Here is a 25581-nt window from a genome sequence, read left to right on the forward strand (position 1 = left end):
CATACTAGTAGGGACCCACCGAGCCAAAATGGGAACTCCCTGTTAGTCAATTTTTTAAGCTGCACATTTTTACAATGTACATGGTATTTCCTCTATCATAAGCCATGAAATGAGGAACAATATCAGATGTTTCAGCATCTACTATAGCCCTTCCACTCAGTGTGGTGGGAGGACCAGTTGTATCTGTATCATCTGGGAGCCTGTTAGAACTACACAGGGACCCCATCCCAGCGAGACCTACAGAATCTGAAACTTCAATTTAACAAGTTCCCCAGGAGATTTGTGTTCACATTAAAGTTTGAAAAACACTGTTCTGTAACACCGACTAGAATGTGAACAGGGCAAAAACTCCACGAATATTTTGAGGGCCCTGGGAATCCTAGGGGATTCTCAGTTTTACCATCACATCTTACTCTACTCCAGCTTTAAGGCCTCTTCCCTTTGCGACATCTCTTGAGTCTTTGCCCCCTTACAAGGTAAATAGGAGCCTAAGAATAAGGGAGACACTGAGGCAGTGCCAAGGGGGGTGGGAGTGGGAGTGGGATGTTGGTGAGGTGAAGCTGCTTTCTAACTGAGCCAAAAGAAAATGTTGGCGTCAGCTTCAGGGTTACAACGTTTCTGGGGAGAAACGCTTTATTTCTAAGACAAAAATGCCTATTGCTTGAGCATCCCAGCCTCTGGAAGATAAGGGGTTTGTGATAGACAACATTGGAACTGTTTCTAGACTTGATTTATTGACTTGTCTGTTTTTATTCTGTCACTAATCTGATTGACAATGAAACCCAGGATGTGACTTGAAGGGATTTCTCTGTGCGCACACTGCCCTTAGGGCGGGGAGGAAGAGGGGGCATCTGCTTAGCGCGGGTGCGCCTGTGAGTGGGAGGGATTTGCCTGAGAGAAGGATGTGTGGAAACCCCACGGGAGACGTGGGTGCCTCTAGGGAGTTGACTGTAACGTGAGGCGTATCTGCCCAGAGTGGGTTTGAGTATGTGCGGGCGGGGCGGGCAGTTAGATTGGAGGCAGTAGGTGGGGCTCCCATGGTAGCACGCGGGAGGTGGTGGTTACAGACACATCTTACAGAACAGCCCCTGTTTCATACCCCACCCCAGTTTTTCCTCCTACGATATTATTTCCCAGGTGGGAGGCCTTGGGGAGGGTAAAGGTGGGGGCGGAAGGCTCCGGAGGGCCAAGAACCCTGGAGTCTGAGGGCTCCCCTCTCGGCGTCACGCGGGAGGTGGGAGGTGGGGAGGGGAACATATAAGGACAGGTGCGCCCCCATCAGGGGCACGTTTGGGCGACACATGGGGGATTCATCCTCAGAGGTCGCATTCCCTGCCCTCGGGGTCGCCACTTTACTTCTCCAGTATTCACAAGGGCTGGAAGCCTCAGCCCTTCTTTTACATGGGGCAGGGGAGGTAGACCCTTTTAGGTAGCGGAACCCCGCCCCTCCCTTGTTACTGACGAGCCCTACCCCCTCCAGCCGCCAGTGGAGCTCCGCCCCCTCCCCGCCCCCTCCCCGCCCCCAGCCAGGCCGCTGCTCTCCCCGCGTTCAGTCTGGCTGGCCCCATGTTACTGAGCGGAGCTCCTCCGGCTGGCTCCGGCCCGGGGCCGCGGGCGCAGGGGAGCGCAGGGGGCGGCCCGGGGGGATCGCGCCGGGGCGCCGGGGGTGCAGGAGCCGGCCCAGGAGGGGGTAGCAGCGGCGGAGTGGCCAAGTGGCTCCGGGAGCATCTGGGCTTCCGCGGCGGGGGCGGCGGCGGAGGTGGAGGCAAACCGGCGCCCCCCGAACCGGACTACCGCCCCCCTACACCCTCCCCGGCCGCACCCCCCGCACCACCCCCGGACATCTTGGCCGCCTACCGACTGCAGAAGGAGCGCGACTTCGAAGACCCCTATTCCGGGGGGCCGTCCGGCTCCGCTGCCCTAGCCACCCCTGCCGTCCCCGGCCCCACGCCGCCTCCGCGTCACGGCTCGCCCCCCCACCGACTTATTCGGGTCGAGACCCCTGGCCCCCCAGCGCCCCCTCCTGAGGAAAGGATCTCTGGACTTCCCGCCAGCAGCGACCGGGTGAGTGCCGCGCCGGGCGGAGGTGTCCAGGAGGAGAGGTGGTCAGCGGTCTGGGGCTTTCGAGAGGGACAAAGGTGCCCTGGCCGGGTCCGGGCCCCGCGGTGTCACGGTTCCTGGCGGACACAATTTTAGTCCCGGTCCCCAGGGTTCGGAGCCTTCATCCACCTTTGTTCAGATTCTCGACCTTCTTACCTGGGACGTGCTCCCCAAACTCTGCCTCTATCCCCTATTACTGCCCCAGAACTAGTGACACTCCCCCCCCACCCGCCCCCGCCCAGGCTCTGCTCTCCTCATCGCAGCCCCCGGAGCCTAATCAAGGAGCCTTTTTCTAACGGAATTTGAGCTCCCCTTCTCCCCCTTTTTATGGCCTTTCTGCCCCCTGGGAGCAGCAGCTCACTGCCCTTTGATCTCTGACCCCCGCCCCCAACCCCAGGGCGGCAGAGCTAGCACAAAGCTCCTTTCTTCCTTTTAAGAAAGCCAGAGCATCTTTGTAGGTGCTGAAGCTCCAGGAAGGAGGCGCAGGCTGGGTTTCTCTCTGTGGACACAGCAAGAGCTGGCCTTTGCCTTGCCCAGTGGCACTGGAGCCGGGTGGACTGTTGTTCTCAGGAAGCCAGAACAGGCAGTATGCAGGTCTTCACCAAGGATGCTGACCATTGAGATCCAGGCAGGCCCATTCTTTGTCCCCCCAGGTATGGGAACAATCTATGCTCAGAACCTGTTGCCCATAAGGGGCTAAGCAACTGAGTCCACTTCTCCTTTCCTCTCCTCCTCTTGGCCTCCTCTTGCCCAGGTTCATTCTAAGGGTGGTTACAGCTTTTCATGAATCTGCAGGCTTGGGGTGGAGAGGAGGGCTGGGCATTCACTGTTCCTGAGAACATCCACTGTGCCTTAGAGGCCCCTGTTAGAGAAGCCACCCCCTGCCCAACCCAGTGTGGCCTTATCCCTCCCTGACAGCTGAAAGCCATCTCCAGGTCCCTGTAGCGCTAAATTCTAAGACTATGACTCTGTGGGCTGCCCTGGCGCTGTTGTCCCTCTTCACTTACCCCTGGGAGCTTAGCTCTGGGGCTTTCTCCCCTCTCCTCAGCAGAGAACACAGTTTTATTTGATTGGAGGCAAAGTTGCTGTCTGAATCCATTGGCTCCATCCAGGGTTGAGGCTTTCAGCTGAGAGCATGCCACTGTTCTGCCTGATTTCTTGGGTAAGAAAATTGTGTCAGGGTCAGAACAGTAGCCTCAGGAATGTGAATTATTTTTCCCCTAGTTCCTGCTGTGGGGCATGGCTTCCCATCCTGGGCCAGGATCCTTAGTCTACAGAAGGAAGCTGTGCTTTCTTCACTCATCCTTTGCTTTCTCTTCTTCCTAACTGTTCCCTGCTGTTGCGGGCGATGTGTGGTGATGGTGGCAGTGAGGCAGACAGAACATCAGGCCTTGTTCTTACTATTGACCAGTTAGCCTCCTCCTCCCTGACCACTGCCTGTTGGCACATGGGCCTGAATTGTCCCTGGGCCTCCTCCCCTCTGCATCGTCTTGAAATGCTCCCCTCTGCATCGTCTTGAAATGGCATAACAGGCTGCCCACCAAGTTCTGTGGGCTCCTCCTGGGTCAGGACTGGGAACATATCTTCCTCATATTGTGTCTCTCAAGTACCTGACAAAATGTTTGGCATAAAGAGGAGTGGTGCATAAAAATGTCCTGCCAGGGTGACCTGAGGGTCAGAGACTCTCTTAACTACAGTTTCCCTTGTACATTTCCCCAGAGACCTCCCCCCCAAGGAAGGGGCTGTGCCCACACAACCATGCAGAAACCCACAGATCCTTCTCACGGAGGGCATCCATGCCTCCCCCTGGGTTGCCTCTGTGGTCTGTGGCTTGGGGGCTAAGAGGTATATGACTCCTTTGTCAGCTTCAGGGACAGGATGTAATACAGCAGGATTTCCTTGGAGCCACACAATCTGTTGCTCAGTGTGTGTGTGAGAAGGACCAGGATGCCATCTGAGCTGGCGCAGGCAGAGGGATGCTGACCTGGGGCCCCCCACCATTCAGAGAGCAGCTCCACCCCTTTAGGAGCAGAGTTCAGAGTATCTTCTTAGGGAGAGCCCAGACTATGTACCTAGGCCCCTTATCCTTGCAAAGCTCACAAAGAGTTGTGGCTTCTGGACAGTGAGCTGGCCTGGTCCCCAGGTGGGCTTCTGTTCCATGTGGTTGCTTTCTTCCTGGCCTTGGTTTCCCCTCCTCTCAGCCTTGGCTTGTTGCTTTTGGGTCAACTTCCTGAGGTAAGTTGAGGCTGGGGACCAGGTTGTGCCTTGGACTGGCTCATTTCTCTCTGCAGCCCAGATGTTGGGTGGGTCAGAACCCTCTGAGAGGTGCTGAATGGTGAGGTTTGGTGAAATGGGTAGAAATGCTTCTGTGGTGAACCAGAGACGTTGAGGAGGAATGAGCTAGTGGATTTGGGGGCGAGGGAGAACCCTGAGAGGCCTTGGGGCTCAGGACCATTAGCCTTCTCCCTATGCAGGGCTCTGGCTGCTGGCCCACCCTGAGACCCATGGCTGCAGTTAGCAGGGGTGCAAGGGTGGCCATCTGGGCAGCCCTGGCATGGCAGGTGTGGGAGCAGCAGGAGGCGCATCCTGTACCAGGCAGGCAGGGCCTTGCCATCTGGCTGTGGGAAGGCTCCCTTGTGGTGCTGGACCCTGTCTGGCCAACAGACCATGCTCTGGCAGGGGGGCTAGAGAGCTGCATCTACCCTTGCTTTGCTCCCTTTTCTTAGGCCTTCAATAGGAAAAACCTGATCTGATTAGGAAAGGGGGATGGGGATGGGAGAGGGGCTCCGGCTGGAAGCAGCTTTGAGCTGCCTGTGACCATCTGCACAGTGTGTCCTTTGCCTCCATCATGCCAAGATATGTGTGTGTGAAAGAGAGACAAAGACAGAGACAGAGAATAGAGAATGAGAGTGAGAGAGCAAAACAGAGAGGTGACTTGAACAATAAGACAGTCAGACACCCGGTATGAATTGAAACTAGGGCTCTTGTTCTTAGCTCATGGAAAGACTTCTGGGGTTCATGAACCTCCAGAAATTGTGTGCAGATGTTTGGGTGTACGAGCATTTTTCTGGGAAAAGGCTCAGTGCTCTCAGATTCTCATTGGTGTTCACAGGGCCCAAAATATTAAGAACTTTAAGGAATAGATACTATACTTCATAGATGGTGTCCACAGGGACTTGGATCCTCAAGGACCCAAATTTGGAAATGAGCAAACAGACTGGAAGAAGAAAGTGGAGGATACAAAGGGTGAACGGGACATATCTACCCTGGGGCTAGGAGGGCAGGTAGGGGGCCTCCCTTAGCCTTTGTTCTTTGAGTGTTTGAGTGTCATTAAGCAACACCGGTCTAGGCACTGAAAGAAACTCACTACCTAGAAGACTGGACCCTTGTCTCTCTTTTTTTTTTTTCTTTTCTAGGGCCACACCTGCGGCATATGGAGATTCCTAGGCTAGGGTTCTAATCGGAGCTGTAGCCTCCGGCCTACGCCACAGCCACAGCAACGCGGGATCCGAGCCAAGTCTGCAGCCTACACCACAGCTCACAGCAATGCTGGATCCTTAACCCACTGAGCAAGGCCAGGGATCAAACCCACAACCTCATGGTTCCTAGTTGGATTTGTTAACCACTGAGCCACGACGGGAACTCCATCAGTAGTTTTTAATATATATAAAAAAAAAAGACATCCCAACACATACAAAAATCCTTGGGCTTAAAGGAAACCTAAGTCTGTTACTAGAAGCCTGGTTAAAAGATGCAGCTAAGAAGGAAAATACAGTGCATATTTCTCTAGAGAGCAGTTTTTAAGGAAGTTTAGGGGTAAGAAGTTTAAAGCTAGTTTGATTGGCTTATATCCCAGGCTCAAACTGAACTGGGGAAAGGTCACAGTGCTAGGTATAGAGTAATGGGACAGTGGTCACTACCCAGAGCCTTGAAATGGATCTTGCTGTCATACAATGCAGGCAACAGAGAGTGAGATAAAAAATAATCAAGCTGCCAACCAATATCTTTAGATCGCACATTCATCATGTAGGTCCAAAAGGTGTAGTCATAGGCCTCTTTTGAGTTTGTTTGCTTTATTTTTTATTTTTATTTTTTTGTCTTTTTGCCATTCTAGGGCCGCTCCTGCGGCCCCAGGCTAGGGGTCGAATCAGAGCTGTAGCTGCTCCAGCCTATGCCAGAGCCACAGCAACGCCAGATCCACAACCCACTGAATGAGACTAGGATCGAACCCACAACCTCATGGTTCCTAGTCAGATTCGTTAACCACTGAGCCACAACGGGAACTTGAGTTTGTTTGCTTTAGTTTTCCTTCTTATGACTTCCAGAGTCTGGAGGTATGATCTTTTTATTTCACGTGTGCCCTTGTGTCCTCTAATGGAGATGGAGGAAAAAAGAAGGGTCCAGGTCAAGGGACCTTTATGGGCTGGTGAGACCCCTGAACCCTTTGTGGCCAGGGCTAGCTGTCTCTGCTGCTGGTGGTGCCACCGCCCTTGATGCTTCAAGGAGGGCTGAGGTCCAAGGCTACCATGGAATAGTGTGGCATGCATGTCTACACTGTCCCCACTAGGCTCTCAGTCCTTCCAGAAAACATCTGCATCTTGTTGGCTTGGCCAGTGACTCAGTGACACTGCAGCCCTGGTATTTCACCCATTGGGAGCCAGAAACAGCTGGGACCCTGTGACCATGGATGGGAGCAGCTGGCTGGGGCCCAGGGCTTGGAGGGGTACCTGCAGCCTACTGCAGTTGCTTTCATCACAAAACCAGTGTGAAATGATATGAGAGCAGAGGCCAGGATCCAAGCCCTGCATGAGTGAACCTGTGGTGCCTCCAGAGCCTGGAGCCTAGCCTTAAGGTGCTTCACTCTTTTGGAGATTGTTTTGCTTCTGAGCTTCTAGAGGAAATAGGAATCTGTTCTTTTTTGTATTTAACAATGTAATCGTGGACATGGACTGAACCTCTACTTGTATCTAGCACCATTTGAAGCAGCTGATGTGTATTAGACCAGTTGATCATTACAACAACCTATGAGGAAAAGTCTGTTATTATTCCAGCATTACAAACAGGGAGACTGAAGCTCAGGAATGTTGTCACACCTGGAGTTCCTGTTGTGGTGCAGCAGAAACAAATCCAAATAGGAACCATGAGGTTGTGGGTTTGATCCCTGGCCCTGCTCAGTGGGTTAAGGATCCAGCATTGCCGTGAGCTGTGGTGTACGTCATAGACATGGCTCAGATCCTTCATGGCTGTGACTGTGGCATAGGCTGGCAGCTGTAGTTCTGATTCGACTCCTAGTCTGGGAATCTCCATATGCCGCAGGTGTGGCCCTAAAAAGCAAAAAAAAAAAAAAGGAATGTTGTCACACTTGCATGGTTTCACAGCTAGTAAACTGGAGAGCTGAGGCAGCCAGTGCCTTGCATGGGACCTTTGCACCTGCTGAGAGGAAATGTTCACTAAGCTTTTGCTAATGAAAGAGGGGAAGGAGGCTCTTAAAGAAGGAATGAGGAGGGCATTCTGTGCTGAGTTCACCATTTCCTGAATGCTGAAGGCCAGCACTTGCCACCCGATCCTCAAGTGGCCACAGGCACACCTTATGAGGGTCTTAAAGAATTGGTGGCATGGGAAGTTCTAGCGCTGGCTCAGTGGTTAAGGAACCCAACTAGCATCCATGAGGATGCAGGTTAGATCCCTGGCCTTGCTCAGTGGGTTAAGGATCCACCATTGCTGTGAGTTGTGGTGTAGGTCGCAGACACGCCTCAGATCCCACATTGCTGTGGCTGTGGCATAGGCTTCTGTGGCTGTGGCATAGGCCTTTGGCTACAGCTCCATTTCGACCCCTAGCCTGGGAGCTTCCATATGCCGCCGGTACAGCCCTAAAAAGATAAAAAGACAAAAAAAAAAAAAAAAAAAAAACAGTTGGTGGCATGGGTTGCATGTCTGTGGTGTTTGCATGTTATACAAGCAGGGCATGCTTAGTAATTAGGGAAAGACAACAAATTTGTTGGTGTGAAGGAATTTTCTAGGCAGATAAAATTGGGAAGGCATTCCAGTAAGTGGGAACAGAAGGTACAAAAAGTTTGATCTTGAGGAAGGTAAATAGTACACCATTTCCCAAACTGACAGATTTTTCAATGGAAAGGGGATTTCGTGGTTAAATGCTTTGGAGAAATATTGAATTAAACAAAATCAGACTATTCTTTTGGCTTCAGGACTTCTCACAGCCTTTAACACACTAAGGTGTATTTTAAACCTATAAGTAGAGGAGAGAGATGCTACATTTCCCATTTTGGGGAAGAATCTATGGCAAAGTACAGAGAGTCAGGAGGCCTGGGTATTTCTTGTCTCTGTTGCTACACCCTGCACAAGCACCGGGCTCTGAGACCTTAATGCCTGAATATAGGAGATTATCAAGGCTAACATTTATTGAGCACTGACTCTTGCCAGCCTCTGGGCCAAGGACCTTTTTTACATTCAATGTCCTCTACCCAGTCCTATAAGGTAGGTATTAGTATGATCCCCATTCTACATAATAAAAACCCAGAGGCTTCCAGACATTAAATGTAAACCAAAGAAATGGAGAAAAGGGGCAGCTATGGACTTTGGGGACCTTGCAGAGGCCAAATCCTGTGACATGTGTCCTCCTTTCTTTCCAGGCCTCAAAACCCCATGAGTGGGTCAGAGCCCAGCTGCAGAGTGGAGGGCCGAACCAGATGGCGGACTTGCCTACTACCTTAAGAGAGGCTTGGGCAGGAAGGAAAGTCAAAGCCTGACAGCTGTTTTGGGAGGGGCACTGCCCAACTGAACAGAGCAGGGTCCTGGAGGCACCCTGCTGGCTGGCACAAAGGGAGGGGGGAATCTGGCTGGCAGGAGGTATGGGAGCAAGGGACTCTCTGGGCAACTAGTTTGGAAATATTTCAGCATTTCTACAGCATTCTCACTACCAGAGGGTTTGCCTAAATATAGGTCCTGGCTTTAGGTGCCTTCCCTGACAGTTCCTTCCTTCTGCCCTTGAGTCAGAAGGCTGTGATCCACATCAAATGTTGATGCTCCTGACAGGTTGCCTCTAGAGCCCCTACTCCCTACTGGTCAGTCACAGTTAGGATGAATGGGGATCCGAGCGTCTCTGTCACTCCAGAAGATGGAGTCTAAGAAGGCGGCCTTTCAAGCATCTAGTAGATGTGCACGGAGCACCTACTGTGTGCCAGGCCCTGCGATGGCTTCAGTATACAATTGTGAGCATGTCAGAGTTGGGCGGAGGGCCCGTAAAGTAAGCAGTGTCAGAAGCCTACAGTTTTGTCTCCTCACATGATCTAGAAGCTGCTGGGAAACAGGCCCTATCTCTGACAGGGTCCTCTATGCTCAGGGCAGGTGCTGGTCCTGCCAGCCTTCTCAGCAGGTGTCCCTGCTGCTGCTCCCAGTTCCGGCCCTGTGGGTGGCTCTTGTGGGTGCCCCATCCCAGGGCGGGGGCTGGGGCTTCCTTGAGCAGGGTGTGGAGCCAGGAATGGAACAGAGGAGCCATTGAGCTGCCCACAGAGCTGCCACCTGGGTGCCCAGAGGCCCTGCGGGCTGGTGCTGGGGAGGCCCACACAGGCCTGGGAGGGGTTGCAGCTCCTGGCACTGGCCCAAGACTCCAGTGGGAAGGGTGCTGCCTGACCCTCTGACTGGCTTGGGAAGGGGTTGGGGGGCTCCATGGAGTTGGGGAGGGGGTACTAGGGCTTGGGCCAGGTGCTTCTGCTTACTGAGCAGCTTCCAGGGGCTTATAACCCCTATCTGACTCCCCAGCCAGACTCATGCTTCGTCCTCTTCTGAGTGAACAAGGAAAAGTGCTTCCTTTGTTCATTCTTCCTTCCTGTTTCATATGAACTAATTTAACAGATACTTACTGAGCACTTTTAGGGATTGGGAATATGGCAGTAAACATGGTTCCTGCCCTCAGGAAGTTCACAGTCTGCAGGAAGACAGATAATAAAACAAGTGTTTACTATAGAGTGTGATGATTGCCCGGCACAGAGGCCTAACCACCTGTGGAGGAGAATGGAAGGCTTTCTAAAGAAAAATCATCTGACCCAGGTAAAGGGAAAGCCTTTGAGATAAAAAGAGATTATAGAGCTTTCAGGTAACAAAGTGACCCAGGCTGGGTAGAGAGGACCCAAAGAGGAAAGTGGAATCTTTAAATCCCTTTAACTTTTGGACTTTTTCTTGCAGGCACTGGAGAGCCTTTGCAAGGTTTAAGGAGAGCACATCTGTTGATTCTGAGTGCCACATATGAGTGTGAGGCTGGGGTGGGTACCCAGTGGGCTGGCTCCAGAGCCCCTTGGTCAAGTAGGTGGGGCTGTGGGTGCCTGCTAGCCTGGGATGAGGCAGCTCTGGGTGGGAGTGGATTTCTTTTCTCTACTTCTTGGAGAAAGGAGGATTAGGAGTATAGGGCTCTGTGGGGAGATGGGCAATGATCTAGAAGTGATCTGGTGATCTAGTGCCTACTTTGAACCCAGTGCTTGTGGGAGCTAGAGAGACAAAAATGACGGAGTCCTAGGCTAGTAGGTATCTGGTGGTAGGGATGGGATGATCTGAGGTGGTGGTCTTCTCAGAGAGTTGAGGGAGGTAAAGGAGCTGGAAGTCTGGAACAAGGTGAAAAGAAGTGAGAGCTGAACTGAGGGATGAGATGGTAGGAGCTGTTGGGATACACTTCAGAGACCCCTCGAGGGGTTTGGTGGTGGTGGAGGCAGGGAGCATGCAGATGTAGTCTCTGAGGTAGGAAGTCTTCTTTCTCCACTTCCACCTTATCAGGGATCCCAGATCCTGTCACCCAGGGGCAGGGTGGTCACCTCTACAGCCTCCCTGCCCAGCTGGCTTCCACAGCCCTTATCTGGCCCAGAACCAAAGCCCAGATCAAGAACAGGGGAGAGGCTGGAGCAGCCTTTTCCCCATGCTGCAACCCCAGAGCTACCTCTTGTCAACATCTGGCACCCCAGTGTGCAGTGCTCCCCGCCCCAAGGTACTGGCAGCGCTGGGCAGGTTGGGCTCCGTCTCTGCCTCAGCGGGTCCTCCAAGTCTGAGCCCAGCTTGGAGAAAGGCTCTATTGTCCTTAGCTGCACCCCGCCCTGAGCACCTTGGGCTACTCTGCAGGGTGTGCAGCTTGTGGTTCACTTCACCTTGACAGGGAGCAGGGACAGAGGGGTGGCCATGAGCCATTTGTGTGGGAGAAAGGGGCAGCGTGGGATGGGGAGGGCCAAGGCCATGACTTTCCTGTCCCTGTCCTTCAAGAGCCCAAGGGATTTCAGAAGAGCACAAACCTTGTCTGTCTCAGGACTGTCCTAAAGTGTCTCTCTCTAGCCAGGATGCCCAGTGATAGCAGGTTGGACGCATGATTTTGCATAAAAGGCAGAGCTTCCATTCCTGGTTCCTCCACTTATGTGGAATTGGCCCTGGGCATGTTTTTCCCTACCTGCCCTGAGCCTCCATGTCCTTAAAATGAGGATAGTGATTCCCACACAACATTGTGATGGATGTTGTGAGGATAAACCAGTGAACTGTGACATAAAGTCAGTATTCAGCCCTTTCTTCCTTTGATGGTCAGCAAATATTTATTTGTTTAGCATGTGGGAATGCAGTGGTAGGCATGGACCAAACTAGGATTCCCCCAGTTGCCTACTGTTTTCTGCTACTCTTTGAACTCTTTCCACCAACAGTTCTCTGAATTAATTCCCTCTGGTAGGTTGTCTGATAATAGGTTCTGGTCCTGCCTGGGCCCTGACTGAAGCAGGCCTTAAGGCCCAGAGCCTCATCCTGGCCATTTAGCCTAGGGGATGGCCCAGAGTAACAAAATTAATAGAAAAGAAAGGTGTACCATTGGCAGCCTAGTGGGGAGACTCCTGCAAAAGAAGAGCCAGAGTTTGCCCCCATTCCAGCTCCTGGGCAGCCTGCCCAGAACTCTTGCTCTCATGGACAGAGCATTTGGGGAGAAGCAGAGCTGTCTTTTGTATCTCTGAAGCCTGCTTGCCTCACTCTCTTCCTACAGTTGGCAATCCTGGAAGACTATGCAGACCCGTTTGATGTTCAGGAGACTGGTGAAGGCCCAGCAGGAGCTTCAGGAGCCCCAGAGAAGCTCCCTGAAAATGATGGCTACATGGAGCCCTATGAGGCCCAAAAGATGATGGCTGGTGAGTGATGGAGTCAGGGTGGGAAGTGGGGGTTGCTCCCTGAGGCCTGAGTATCTATCTGCAGAACAGGCCCTGGGACCCACAAGTCTAAGGAATGATTCCTTGGTCCCTAGAAAATATGGAGAAAGCCTTTGCTGGGTCCTTGGGGACGGTGGCCATTTCCTTCTAGATAGCTGTTTTGGAGAAGGAGCTGGGACTTAGGCCTGAGGTGGTAGAGAAGACTGTACAACCAAAGGTCAGACAACAGAAGTATTTGGGATAGTCAGGAAGGGCAGCTAGTGGTGTGGGCTGGTGGTCATTGATCCCAAGAAGAGAATCACTAGCTTGAGGGAAGGTGATGGGTTTGAAATGATGACTATCAAAGTGAAACATCTCTGTGGCGATCGGAAACACATGACTAGCAATGCAGATGCAGTGCGTGTGAGATTGAGCAAGTAGTTCAAGGATTAAGGCCAGGGAGAAATGAATGAGACTCAGCCCTGGGAAAGGGATCCAGGGAAAGAAACCCAACGGGGGTGATCAGAGAGAAGGACAGGGATGGATCAGTGTAAGCCTAGGCCCTAAGGCAGGATGAAAGGAAGGTTTGTTTAGGGGCAAATAATCTTAGTGCTGGGCATGCAGGAGAGCTAAGATGAGAGAGACCAAGAGTGGTGGTGAAAGGCCTCAAAGGATTTGGACTTGCTCCAAAAGGGGGAGAGGAGCCATTAAGTATGCTTGAGGAAGAAAGGAACAGGATGAATATGGCATTTTAAGAGGATTACTGAGGCTCTGGTATACAGAACAGGCTAGAAGAACTGGGCATCATAAAGATGTGTTAGTAGGCTATTGTGGAAATTGTTGAGGCTTAAGGGACCAATAATTAACACCCCTTTCTTCCCCTCTGAGCTTGGAAATAATTGACAAATAGGATTAAGTAAATAGACAGATGGAGATAGCAGTGTCAGCTTTACGACTGCTAAAGTTGATTGGAGAATGTTACTTACCTATGTCACCACAATGGGCTTCTTAATACTTTGTCCAATATTAAACTTGCCCACTCAGGCTTGGGCAATGCGGGACAGCTACAGGCCTCTGCACGGGGGCAGGAGGAAAAAGAACCAGAGTCTTTTCTCTGCAAGCAGGCAGACCTGGGAAAGAAAGGAAGCATCCACTGGGCAATCAGATAAAACTGCTTTTCCTCCTTAGGAGAGGTGGGTGAGGGGCAGAGAGCAGTAGAGTGTTACTTCATGGAGGCCATGAAGCGTGGAACTATAGCATGGAGGTCTGTTCTAGCAGTAATCTAGACATGGAGAGACAAGGGTAAGTGTCATCCAGAATTAGCAGTGAACACGTGGGATTCAGAAAATGAAGGAGACAAAGGAGAGCAGTGTAGTAGACAGAAAAGGAAAAAGTGAGAGGGGCATGGACCTCCAGGAGGTCCTTGTATGTGAAAATCTGCACTTTTTTTTTTTTCCCCTGGGGAGTAGCTCCATGGCTTTTATCAGATTTTTGCTGAGGTCAGTGATCCCCAAAAGAGGACCACAGAACAGACTAGAAGAACTTTGGGAAGTTTGAAACGTCTTTACGACAGTTGGAAATGCATAGATGCAAAGAGTGCCAGAACACTGGGGAGTGAGGGCAGGGAGAAATGAGTAAGTTTTAGTCCCAGGTAACAGATACCAAGAAAGGATCCAGGGAAAGAGAGCAAACAGGGGTGATCAGAGAGGAGGACAGTCCATGAAAATGACCTGTCAAAGGAGACAGTCAAGGAGGGGGTGGTCAGCAGTATCTGAGAAGAAAGGATTTTCTGATTGCGAAACGACATAACTTGGGACATAAGGAAATCAATGGATCTAGGTAGCAAGGAGGAGATGACCCCTGCTTCAGTTTGTTAAATGTGTAAGCCTCAGCTCCTCAGCCCTTGCTGGCCAAGTCACAGGATCTTCTTTCACTTTCAAACATCTCTGCCCCTGCCTCTGTTGAGTCCCATGCTTTTGGACACCCAGAGGTGTTTTGAGGGCAGGGGATCCCACTTGCATGGCCACTGGGCTCCCCCCAGAGCCAGAAGCATCTCCTTAGAAGGCTCGTAGCTGGGGAGCACTACTGGGGTGACGGGGGGAGAGATGAGCCAGGCAGCCAGGTCTCACTCCTCCCCTCCTGCCTTGCCCTGGCAGAGATCCGGGGCTCCAAGGAGACAGCAGCTCAGCCCCTGCCTCTGTATGACACACCCTATGAGCCAGAGGAGGAGGGGGCCACCCCAGAGGGTGAAGGGGCCCCCTGGCCCCGGGAGTCTCGCCTGCCTGAGGATGACGAGAGGCCCCCCGAGGAGTATGACCAGCCCTGGGAATGGAAGAAGGAACGGATTTCCAAAGCCTTTGCTGGTGAGTCCCAGGTGGGGAGGGCAGGTCTGCTGGGGCCTCTGAGTTGCTTTCCAGGCTCAGGGGAATGGGAGGAATGAACCCTAGGGGCAGCCAGGAAGCCCCAGAACTGGGCTCAAGGGAAGTGTTGAGTCTGCACCACGGAAAGTGGTGATTCGGGCATTGTGGACACAGCAGTGTGTATGTACAGAGTCAGGAATTGATTCCCTGTATCACCACCTCTCAGAGGCCAGAAGGCCTGGGCTACTTCCATCTTTTGGGGGGTGGGGTATATTTAAAAATAAAGAAATTCCAAACAAAATGATAAAACTTGTGGCATATATTAAATGATTACACTTAACAAAGGAAGGCATTTAACACTCCAGACAATGAAAACAGCTGTGTGCATAACCTTTAGAGATAGCAGCCCTGATTAGAAGACTTTTCAGTGTCTTCCCAGTGGTAGCTATGCCAGACCATGGGCCCCTAGCCCCAAAGGGATTTCTCAGGAGTAGGAACCAGTGGGGAGAGGGAGGCTGTGAGAAATCCGCTTTGTTGAATGCTCAGGTTTCTCCTGTACTAAGCACCCCAGTGTCCATCCCAGGCCCAGAGTTCAACATGGGGAAGGTCTGAGTGGGTGGTTTATCAGTAAGAACGTAAAGGATTTAAATGCCATTAGACACTCCCACTTCCACGTCCTCCTCAGCCCTCCTTGGGCAAGGGGCTTATCCTGGTGCTGGACCCATTTCTTCCCTCTGTCTTCCACCCTGGCAGTCAGACTGGGAAACCACAGGTTTCTAATTTGTTTCCTATAAAGCGTGCACCATTGAGGATGGGCCGTTTATTTCCAGAAGTCTCCTTGGAGAATCAATACTGTTTGGATTGCTTAATGGGAAAATCTATGCTCATCATTAGGAAACCTAGTTAGCAGTCCTGCAGCCGCCAGTGGCATCACTCTTCTAATTGTCAAGGCTCAGGATTGAGGGTGTAGGGGGTAAATTTCAATAAAACATCTGCCCCTGTGTCTGAGTGTTCCTGACAGGCTGAGGCTGGGCTGTCTCAGGTCTCCCTGCCCATGAGTTCCCAGGCTACAGGTGGAAGGGGGAAGAGAGGCCAGGAGGGGGGGTGCCAGCAGGCTGTGGGGGTGCCCAAGTGGTCCTGGGAGTTATGGGCAGCTCCTTGTCCTGTGTTCCCCTGTCTGGTCCCTTTGGGACCTAGAGGCTTGTGAGAGGTCAGACAAATGGGACCTTTGGGGATCGCAGAACAAGACCCTGTGTCCTGCTGTCTGCAACCTGAGCCTCCCACCCTGGTGTGGTCAGTGTGGCTCCATCCATCCCTCCAAGAATCCTGTTCTTCCCTCAGAAGCTGCCCCTGCCTCTTCTCTGACCCTCCTCCTTTCTAGGCTGTCCTGTGTCCTGGCTCTGGGTTTTGGTGTCTCAACCTCTGCCTTTCTCTGTCTCTGTCTCTGTCCCTGTCTGTCTCTCTTCTCCCTGCTGCTTCTGGCTCCAGTTGACATTAAAGTCATCAAAGACCTACCTTGGCCTCCACCGGTGGGACAGCTGGACAGCAGCCCCTCCCTGCCCGACGGGGACAGGGACATCTCCGGTCCAGCCTCACCCCTCCTTGAGTCCAGCCTGGAGGACAGCAGCGGTGGGTCCTGTGGGGACTTCTGGCCAGGGTGACATGTATTCTCACCCCTCAGGCCCTATGGAATTGGATTGTAGGAGCTGAGAGGTGGGGCAGAGTTCAGAGAACCAAGGAGGAGTCCCTCTTGCCTTGGAGGAAGATGGAATGGATAAAGTACACATTCCTCCTTCCCCTAAAGGTGTGAGGAAGGAATCTTCTAAGGGAGGCCCCTTCTAAGAATCTTCCCCACCATGTCATGAAACCCACTATTTTAAATTCACTTACTTGGGCAGAATTTTGACCAGATCCTTCAGCAATGCAAATAACTCCTGAGCAGAGTGATGCTAGCACAAAAGTGTCTAACTCTTTCGAGTAAAGGAAAGATCTGATCTCTGCCTTTGATGCCGGAAAGACAATGAGGGCTTGAAAGTGCTACAAGGAAAGAAAAAAGAGCCCAAATGGGGAGAAAGAAATCATTGCACACTTTGCTTATGTTCCGTTCTATCCAGAATGGGCAGCCAAGGGTGTGCATGCATCTGTGCCTACAAGTGAGCACCTGTTTGTACATTTGTGCCTGAGTGTGAAGGGGTATTTTTTAAATACAGGATGAAGGAGGGCCTTTGGCACCTGTGGAGGTGTGCTTGTGTTCCTGTAGCCCACTGGCTTCAGACCTCCCCAGGGAGGCTCAGCGGTCAGGCCTGCCCTGGCCTTGGAAGGGCAGAGCTGCCTCCGCTGGGCTTCTGTGAGTGGGGGAGGGGAGCCTATGGGCAGCAACCTTGGGGCGGGGGAGGGGTGGGCTGGCTGGCGGCTTTGGGTAGGATTAGCCTGTCAGGATGGCACCAAGGGGAATCGGATAATTGTTCTCAGATCGATAAGTCATTTCTAGAGAATGGCTTGGCAGGGTGATTTGGAGAACGGTAATGAACTCTGAGGAGGAGAAAGAAACAATATTATCAGCGCTGAAGCCACCCTGAGGGGGATGGAATAAGGGAAGGCAGTCAGCTGCCCCAGAGGGAGAAGCTTAAGTGGTTTCTCATGTTGCTCCTCTCCCCTCCTGCCCAGTGTGGGGACTTGGAGGCCCTGTGTGGCACAGGAGGGCTAAGCCCTGTCCCTACCACTTCCCCCACCAGGCGTGGACCCAGGATACTGTCCCTAGAGCCAGTCAGGCCCAAGAGCATGCCCCACCCTTCCTGAATATTCCTTTGTCCTCTTTTTGCTGGAAATGGGGATGGGGCACTGGCTATTCTATAGGGCTCTACCTCTAGGGTCTTCAGAGTCTGTGACTGGTATGTTCCCCACAGCTCAGTTTGAAGGATCTGAGAAGAGCTGCCTGTCACCTGGCCGGGAGGAGAAGGGGCGGCTCCCTCCCCGACTCTCTGCAGGGAACCCCAAGTCAGCCAAGTCCCTAAGCGTGGAGCCCAGCAGCCCCCTGGGGGAGTGGACAGACCCAGCATTGCCTCTGGAAAACCAGGTGTGAGTGTCTGTGTCCAGCTGGGGACTCTCCCCTCCTGGCACTGTCTCGCCTGCAGGGGAGATCAGAATGGGTGGGCCTGGATGGCCAAGGACCCAGCAGAGATGCCCCCGTTCTCTCTCTTGTTCTCAGCTGGTACCACGGGGCCATCAGTCGAACAGATGCCGAGAACCTGCTCCGGCTGTGCAAGGAAGCCAGCTACCTGGTGCGCAACAGTGAGACCAGCAAGAATGACTTCTCCCTGTCCCTCAAGTGAGTGGGCCGGCACCTGGTGACTTTAGGCAGGATGAACCTGTCAGGATGATTTGGGGAATCTGTGGGAGGAAAACCAGCAGGACAGGAGGAGACTCCAGTATCTCCCCTACGCCCAGCCAAGCTGGGCAGATCATCATCCCTGTGAATATGTGCCAGCTCTGGGCCAGACCCTGGGCATATAGAAAGGTCTGAGGCTCAGCCCCTGCTTCCAAGAAACTTGGTGTCCACTGGGGGAAGCGGTTGAGCTATAGAATCCAGCTCAGGAAGGTTCTGTCACTTTCTAGCCCTGTGGCCGGAGCCCCTTTAACCTCTCTGGGCCTCAATTTCCTTACTTATAAAATAGAGGAATAATAATATTTGCATTATAGGGAAAGATTAAATGAAATCACTACCATCATTCTTTAATGGAAGTCCAAGCAAGTAGATAGGAACTTTGCCTAGGGTTCTTAACAGGGTGAGATGGAGGCTGGGTCCTGGGAGGAGGGTGGAGCAGTGGACACACAGCTATTCTTGTTCACTCTGGAATGGGCAGAAGGTCTGGGTGCTAGAGGCTTTAAAGGGCCCTGGAAGAGGGAGGGGAGGCAGGGCTTTTCCTTAGCCTTCCACTCTGGGCACAGATATGCTCAGGTCAGCATCAGCTTCCCAGGTTCTACTGACAGGATGGCCAGTCCTCTCCTTGGCATCCAGGAGTTCTGCCTGGTAGAACTTGCACCCCATGTGGCAGTCTGTCAGAGTGCCATGTCCATTCACATCCTCCATCACTACTGGGGCATCTGTCCCACTTCTGCCATATTTTCTAGGAGGCATCAGAGCACAAGTATACCTCTACTTAGAACATATCCAATATATGGAAAGTTGGGAGTATCAAACAGATCCATTTGGGGATAATTTATTCAACTTCACCAAAAGATAATGAAGGAAAAAAATGCCAGACTATAGTCAGATTACCTGAATTTCATTCTTTGTTTTAATAAAACTAGCTTGGGAGTTCCTGTCGTGGCGCAGTGGTTAGCGAATCCGACTAGGAACCATGAGGTTGCGGGTTCGATCCCTGCCCTTGCTCAGTGGGTTAACGATCTGGCGTTGTCGTGAGCTGTGGTGTAGGTCACAGACGCGGCTCGGATCCTGCGTTGCTGTGGCTCTGGCGTAGGCTGGCGGCTACAGCTCCAATTCGACCCCTAGCCTGGGAACCTCCATATGCTGTGAGAGCGGCCCAAAGAAATAGCAAAAAGACAAAAAAATAAATAAATAAATAAATAAAACTAGCTTGGAGTTCCCTGGTGGTCTATCAGGTTAAGGATCTGGTGTTTTTACTGCTTGGCTCAGGTAGCTGCTCTGGTGCAGGTTTGATCCCTGCCCCAGGAACTTCCACTTGTGATGGGTATAGCCCTACCCCTCCTCCCCAAACCTAGCTTTATGACCCAAGGCAAATTACTTAACCTCTCTGGGCTTCCATTTCTCCCTTTAAAAAATATGTCCACGGGTACATCTTAGGTTTCTTCCAGTTCTTATGCTTGGGGAGTCTTCACATTATAAAATCAAAGAAGTATTTGGGAAAAATTCATTTGTCAAAATTTGATTTACATAACTTCAGGAATGTGTATTGCTCTAAAAATTCATAGAGCACCTGCTATGTGCCAAGCAGCATATACACCATCACCAAACCAGCTACCATCCTGCAAGATCCAAAGAGGTATGTGACTTGCTCAAGGCCATCAGTTAATGAAGTGCTCAAAGCAGGATCTGAACCCAGCTCAGGCTGACTCTAAGAACCATACTGTTCCATTGCACTGTTCCACCCCTCAAGTTGGGTATGGTCCAAGGGAAGAGGAGATAGCAGGATCTGGCTCCCTGAGCAGAGCAGAACTGAGCCTAAGCACAGCTTTAGCCTGAGGAGTGAAAGAGGGAGGCAGGGCTGGACTCCACTCCAGCCTAGGCTGATCTGGCCCCGCCAGCGTCTGCCTGCCAGAGCCTCATTTGCATATAAATGGGCTTCTTTGAAATACAATTATGGTTTCTCCTCTCTCTGTAATGGAAGGGCTTTCACTGGTAATTAAACAGCTTCCTCCAAAAGCCTGCCAGCCTTGGCCCTGCGGCCCAGCTAGTCCCACCCTGTTTCCCTGAGAGGGTCAGGCAAGGGCTCTGCTGTGTCTTAATGGACCCTTGGGACTTTGTCCCAGGAGGTTAGTTATCCCGATGGAGGCTGAGGTCTCAGCTTCCAACTCAGTTCTCTGACCACTTGTTGCCCTTCATGGCCAGATCTGTCCCTTAAGGAGAAGATACAATATAAAGTGTTTTGGAGACGCAATTCCTCCAAGTGGACTTCTGGGAGGGGGCTGTCCCCAGACTGTGAGAGTGAAGGGCCTATACTGCTGCTCATAGCCTTGGGCCTGGGTCTCACCTGAGGGTGATCATTCACTGCCCCAGAGGCTGTACATTTTCCTCAGGCCTATGTGGGCACTGTCAACTTCAGTTGTTTATCTCAGACCAACAGATGAAGCATGGCCCCACACCCTGACATGCACACCCAGGCTTTGGAGCACTGAACCCCAAGGAGGGAAGGGAGGATAAGGTTAAGGGCCTGTGTTTTCCTCCCATCCTTTTCTTTAGTCTCCCCACTCTCTCTGAGCTTTTTCACTTGTCGGCCTAGTGAAATGGGTCCAGTCAGAGCCCTCTCTTCACAGACATGGGATGCAAGTGAAGAGGTGAGGTGCCAGCCTCACCTCTCAAGGGTGGGGGCCTCACAAGTCCTACCTCCCACACTAGCTTCTGAGCCCAGCCCTTGTCCCCAGGTAGGTCCTGACCAGCAGAGACAAGTACTCTAGCTTCAGGGCTTGCCCAAGCATTGCCTGTCTATGTTTCAGACCAGGGGCCTGGCTGCCTGGGCCTGTGGTAATTTGAACAAAGGTTCTTGCTGGGAGCTGGCCAGAACTCTGAGCAGCAGGGTCTTTGTCTCATGGGCAGGGCTGGGCACTAATGCTGATTTCCTGGATTGTGATGGGGAGATGGGAGAGGCAGTGAAGCGAGTCCTGAGGGAGGGAATGGAGCTGCAGACTCACTGATGATGTCATCCCAGGCAGAAGAGCTGGATAGATGAGCTGGGCAATTGGCCCAAGGCCCAGTAAGCAGGAGGGTGAAGGGATGCCCCCAGGACAAGGCAGCTGAGTATTCCCAGATTGGGGGGCGGGGGGATGTCCAGAGCAGCTCACCCTCCTCCCCTAGTCTCTTCAAGAGAGAGCCCCAACCAAGAGTCCCTTGGTTGTTCTATCTACCCACCCACTGCCCTGCCAAGGGTGTCATAAGGAGCTTTCCCCCCACCCCCTACAGGTGTCCTCCCCCACAGCTCAAGGAGGGGGAGGGTACCCCCTCCACATAGACTGGGGACCAATGGTAACTGGATCCCAGGGTTGGGGGGTACTGCTGATCATTCCTTTCTACCTGTACACACCCTGTACACTCACCACACACCCATTCTTGACACACCCTGTGCCCTCACCACAAAACCAATGCCTACTGCTGCCTACTCACAAAATCCCCTCCATTCCCTCCCTGCTTTTCTGGACTGACCTCCACCTTCCCTAGTTGTTTCCACTCTCTGCTGTCTTGGAACAACCGCGTTTGCTGCTGCCAGGGGAGGAGGGGGGGTACTGGAGAGGGCCCCCACTCACCAGGGTCTCCCCTCCTCTTCCTAGGAGCAGTCAGGGCTTCATGCACATGAAGCTGTCCCGGACCAAGGAACACAAGTACGTGCTGGGCCAGAACAGCCCGCCCTTCAGCAGCGTCCCTGAAATCGTGCACCACTACGCCAGCCGCAAGCTGCCCATTAAGGGGGCTGAGCACATGTCCCTGCTCTACCCCGTGGCCATCCGGACTCTGTAGGTGTGAGGCATGGACACTGTGACAGATCCGGACTCAGCCCTGTGCTCATCCCCTGCCTAAGGGCTGTGGCCCTTTTTGGGCCCCAAGATCTCATACCTTTCTTCCCCCGTGCTTGGAATACTGGAAGGTGGAGATTCCTTAATTTATTCTAAAGGGGAAGGGCTACGGGGGCCTTGGAGGAAGAGGTGGTCTGGAGCTGAGGATAAAGGAATCCCTGGGGAGAAAGGATGGCACTTGGAAGAAGGGGACTTTAGAATCTTCTGGTCTCCTGAGGAGTTTAAGATCGAGAGCTCCCAGCTCCTTTCAGCCCCTAGGGCAGAGGTGGGATCTCCTTAGCCGCCTCTGCTCTTTCCCGCCACTCTCTTGCCCTGGGGTGGCGGTGTGGATGTGGGGTGGAGCTGAACGCAGTAGCCCCGCGGGGCGCCCTGACCATCTCCATCTTTCTCCGCCTCCACCCTTAAACCTCGGCGGGTTCCGCCCAGAGTCTGGTGCGGGCTTTGGGAAGGCAGACCCTTGGGATGGAGATGGCATTGGGGGTGGGGAAGGAGGGGAAGGACTCGGCTGGAGGGAACTTGTGCGGGCCCCGGCCGACCCGGCTCCGGGCCAGAGGCAATAAATAAACCCGGTCCTGCCAGGCACAGCCGCGTCCGCGCTTCCAGCGCCGCTCCCCGGGCCGACGTGGGAGGGAGAGGAGTGAGTACAGATTCTGTTTATAAATCAGCTTTGGAGCAGAACTGGGAGGCTGTGAAAAGCACTTTCGAACCATCAAGTTCGTTCCTTTGACGAAATGTCAGAACATCCCCCGTCCCCGGCTGTGGGCACCCGGAGCGGGCTGGCCCCGCGGCGCCCCCTCCCCGCCCCCCGGGCGAGCGCGGCTCCCCGTGAGCGCGTCCAATTTCCTGCCAACAGCCATTTGTCTGGGAGGAGGGGAGCCGCGGAGAGACAAAGAGGCAGCACGCCAGCCGGGAGGGAGTGGGGCGGCCCTGCCACGCGGAAGCCGCACGCCGGCGGGGGCGGGAAAGCTGGCGCGACAGACTGCGTTTCCTTCCCAGAGGAAGAGCGGAGGCCGCCGCGCCTCCCTCGGCCCCGGACGGGTGGGTCCGGCCCCGAGACCTGCAGCCGGCCGTCCTCGGCCCAAACCGCCTTAGCGCTTACGGCGCCCGACGGGGCCGTCCGCGCGCGCCCTCTGCTGGCCATGCCTCTGCCCGCGGGGCCGCACAGCCCACAGCCCTCGTGGCTCCGAGCCGGCGCCCACAGCTGCAACCCGCAGAGGCAGGGGGCCCGTCCTTGGGAGCACCCCTGGGCCGCCAGGCGGAGCTGCTGTCAAACCACTCCAGGCCCGCCCTCCCACTCCTACCGGCAAGCTGAACAGAAACTGGCTGAACACCCTCAGGACAGCGGCCCTGGGAGGGCAGTCTGAGGGCCTCCTTCGAATCCAAAACCTCCGACTCCCAAGAAAAGTGTGAAGCAGGGGGATTTGGATTTTCTAATCCAGGGGCTAGTGTATCGACATCGAGGATATGTGATCTGACAAATGTACGAATTCTGGAGGGACAATGGAAAGGATCACTTAAAACTGGATCCTGCTTCAGAAATTCGCCCATAGAGCTTGCCTTGTCTGTAAGTAGACTTGGAGGGCATTCAGTTATTTGCAGATGAGAAAAGAGAAGCTCTCTGGTTAGGTGTTGTGCTCCCCTGTCTCCTGTCATTTCACTACATAGAAGACTCATGTAAGCACAGGTACTCGACCTCCCATTGCTCAGAGAAGGACTGGGAGTAACTGAGGTTCTAGAGCAAGCCAAGTGAACTCTGGCTCCCTGTAGGCTCTTGCTGTGTCCTACTCTGCTCTCAGCTGTGTGCCCAGCCCACCTTCTCCAGAAGCCCCAGTAGTTCTCTGCCCCTCCTGATCAGGCCTCAGAAGCCCCACACTAGCCGCCCTGAGAGGCTGTCAGGAAAGGTGCCTCTGAGCAGGAAAGAGCTCGCTAGCTGGGGCACTTGGCCTTAGGGGAGTTCCTTTATTCAGTGGATAATAGCAAGCTCAGGGAGAATGTCTGGACCAGCCTTGGTGAGCTGGCTGCCAGTGCCTGCCCCATCCTGGAGCAGAGTAAAGAAACCCTAAGGGCAGAAAAGTGTTCTATTTATGAAAGAGACTATAAGAACAGGAAGAGGAGAGAAGAACTGAGGAGCACAAGACATTCTAACTACAGTACATGTATAACAGGAGAAAAGATCAACTGTGTTCTTAGAATAGGGTACAAGGGGGTTCCCGTAAGTTGCTCTCTGTGGGTCTACCCTCTACGCTCTCTAAGGCATTTGTCAGTCCTTTTGACAGTGGGGGCCCAGAGGAGGGGAGATTTGAGGAAAGGGGTTTTAAGATGCCAGCATCTGTGCTCTCACTTCATCCTCAGGCTCACAGTCCCCTACACACACACACACACACACACACACACATACACACTTTCCAGTCTTTTGAGGTTTTTTCCTTATTTTGGAAGAAGATGTGCCACTTTACCCCAAAGCAATAATAGCAGCTCTCCTACCTCCCAACCCTTAGTCCCCACGCAGTGCCTCGCATTTGTCCAGTCTGGGAGTTTCTGAACCCACGTGGGGCGACTGACCATAGCCACCTGGACCAAGGTGGGGAGTTGGGAATGGGGAGATGGCTTAGGGAGCCAGGAACAGGAAATATAGAGGTAAGGTATAGGGTCAGACTGCTGCCCATCTGGGCAGTAGGCAGAGGCCCTGGGCAGGAAGCCTAGAAGTTCTCATAATGGTGAGAAAAATGAGTCCTGTCCTGCCTGTTGATGAGCTGACAGGCCTTTTCCACGTTCTTGGTCATGCCAGGGGGGCCACAGCTAAACACCCCAATCTTCCGGACCTGTTGAGAGAAGAAGAGTGAAGGGTAGCTCAGTGTTCAGAGGGAGGGCTGGCTCCATGTCATGTTAAAGACCAGCAAGAGTCCTTGGTGAGGACTCATTCCATCTTCCTGATGGAGGTTTACTTTATACCACATGCATGGTGAAGGCTGGCTCCATATTTATAAATCTAGCTTAATTTTGGTAGACTTGCTCTCATGAGTCTAGCCTCTACGCCCCTCCAAGGCACATGCCAGCTTTAAGCGCAAGACAAGTATTTCTTTTTTTTTTAAGGGCCTTACTCATGGCACAGGGAAGTTCCCAGGCTGGGGGTCAAACTGGAGCTGCAGCTGCTGGCCTACACCACAGCCACAGCAACACAGGATCCAAAACACATCTGTGACCTACACCATAACTCATGACAACACTGGATTCTTAACCTACTGAGTGGGGCCAGGGATCGAACCTGCATCCTCATGGATACGAGTCAGGTTCGCTACCACTGAGACACAACAGGAACTCCCAGATCAGTGTTTCTAATAGGGCCCAGGCCAATCAATGTCCAAGATGAGAGATAGCTCAGTGCCTCATTGAGGGCTAAGCACCCAGTTTTCATGAGAGTGTGGCTAGCCCAGTGTTCATGGCAAAGATTAGCTCAGCGTCCATGGTGAGGGCTGGATAGTAAGTGTATCTCTGAGTTCATGGTGAGGATTAGCTCAATCACCAAGCCCTTCCTTCTGGACAAGGCATCTTAGCTTCAGAGGTGGCAATTACCTGCTGGCTGCTTTCTCCCTTAGTCCCTCAGGGTGACCCATAGCTCCCCCTTTCCATTCCATTACCCCACCAGTCTCCCAGAGGGTGGGTTCTCCTTCCCTTATGGAGTAGGTTTGGGAGCTTTCCTT

General features: G+C 52.9%; 2 protein-coding genes across 5 annotated transcripts in view; one reads left to right on the forward strand and one right to left on the reverse strand.

The window, feature by feature from the left end:
• SHF (Src homology 2 domain containing F) lies at positions 1541 to 22462 on the forward strand. 4 transcript variants are annotated; one of them, XM_005659641.3, is made up of 7 exons: positions 1541 to 2064; positions 12116 to 12257; positions 14411 to 14617; positions 16103 to 16243; positions 17521 to 17692; positions 17823 to 17942; positions 21638 to 22462. In XM_005659641.3, the coding sequence occupies exons 1-7, from the start codon at positions 1567 to 1569 to the stop codon at positions 21822 to 21824; spliced, it is 1467 nt and encodes a 488-aa protein (XP_005659698.1). In that variant the 5' UTR covers positions 1541 to 1566; the 3' UTR covers positions 21825 to 22462. The 4 variants fall into 4 exon arrangements, with proteins under 4 accessions (XP_005659698.1, XP_005659699.1, XP_013848497.1 ...); XM_005659642.3 differs by lacking the exon at positions 16103 to 16243; XM_013993043.2 differs by lacking the exons at positions 16103 to 16243; positions 17521 to 17692 and having other exon boundaries at positions 21638 to 21811.
• The window catches only part of DUOX1 (dual oxidase 1), a 30552-nt gene continuing 29308 nt past the window's right edge, over positions 24338 to 25581 (reverse strand). Inside the window, 1 exon segment of the mRNA NM_214096.2 lies at positions 24338 to 24702. Within this exon segment, the coding sequence (NP_999261.1) occupies positions 24580 to 24702 (123 nt within the window). The 3' untranslated portion in view covers positions 24338 to 24579.

This window comes from Sus scrofa, chromosome 1, assembly GCF_000003025.6.
Source record: "Sus scrofa isolate TJ Tabasco breed Duroc chromosome 1, Sscrofa11.1, whole genome shotgun sequence".
In the NCBI taxonomy this organism is placed as follows: Eukaryota; Metazoa; Chordata; class Mammalia; order Artiodactyla; family Suidae; genus Sus; species Sus scrofa.

Coding starts and splice junctions, on each gene's coding strand:
- SHF (XM_005659641.3), top strand. CDS start 1,567: ATGTTACTGAGCGGAGCTCCTCCGGCTGGCTCCGGCCCGGGGCCGCGG. Junction 2,065..12,115: donor TTCCCGCCAGCAGCGACCGG/GTGAGTGCCGCG, acceptor CTCTTCCTACAG/TTGGCAATCCTGGAAGACTA. Junction 17,693..17,822: donor TTGCCTCTGGAAAACCAGGT/GTGAGTGTCTGT, acceptor TCTTGTTCTCAG/CTGGTACCACGGGGCCATCA.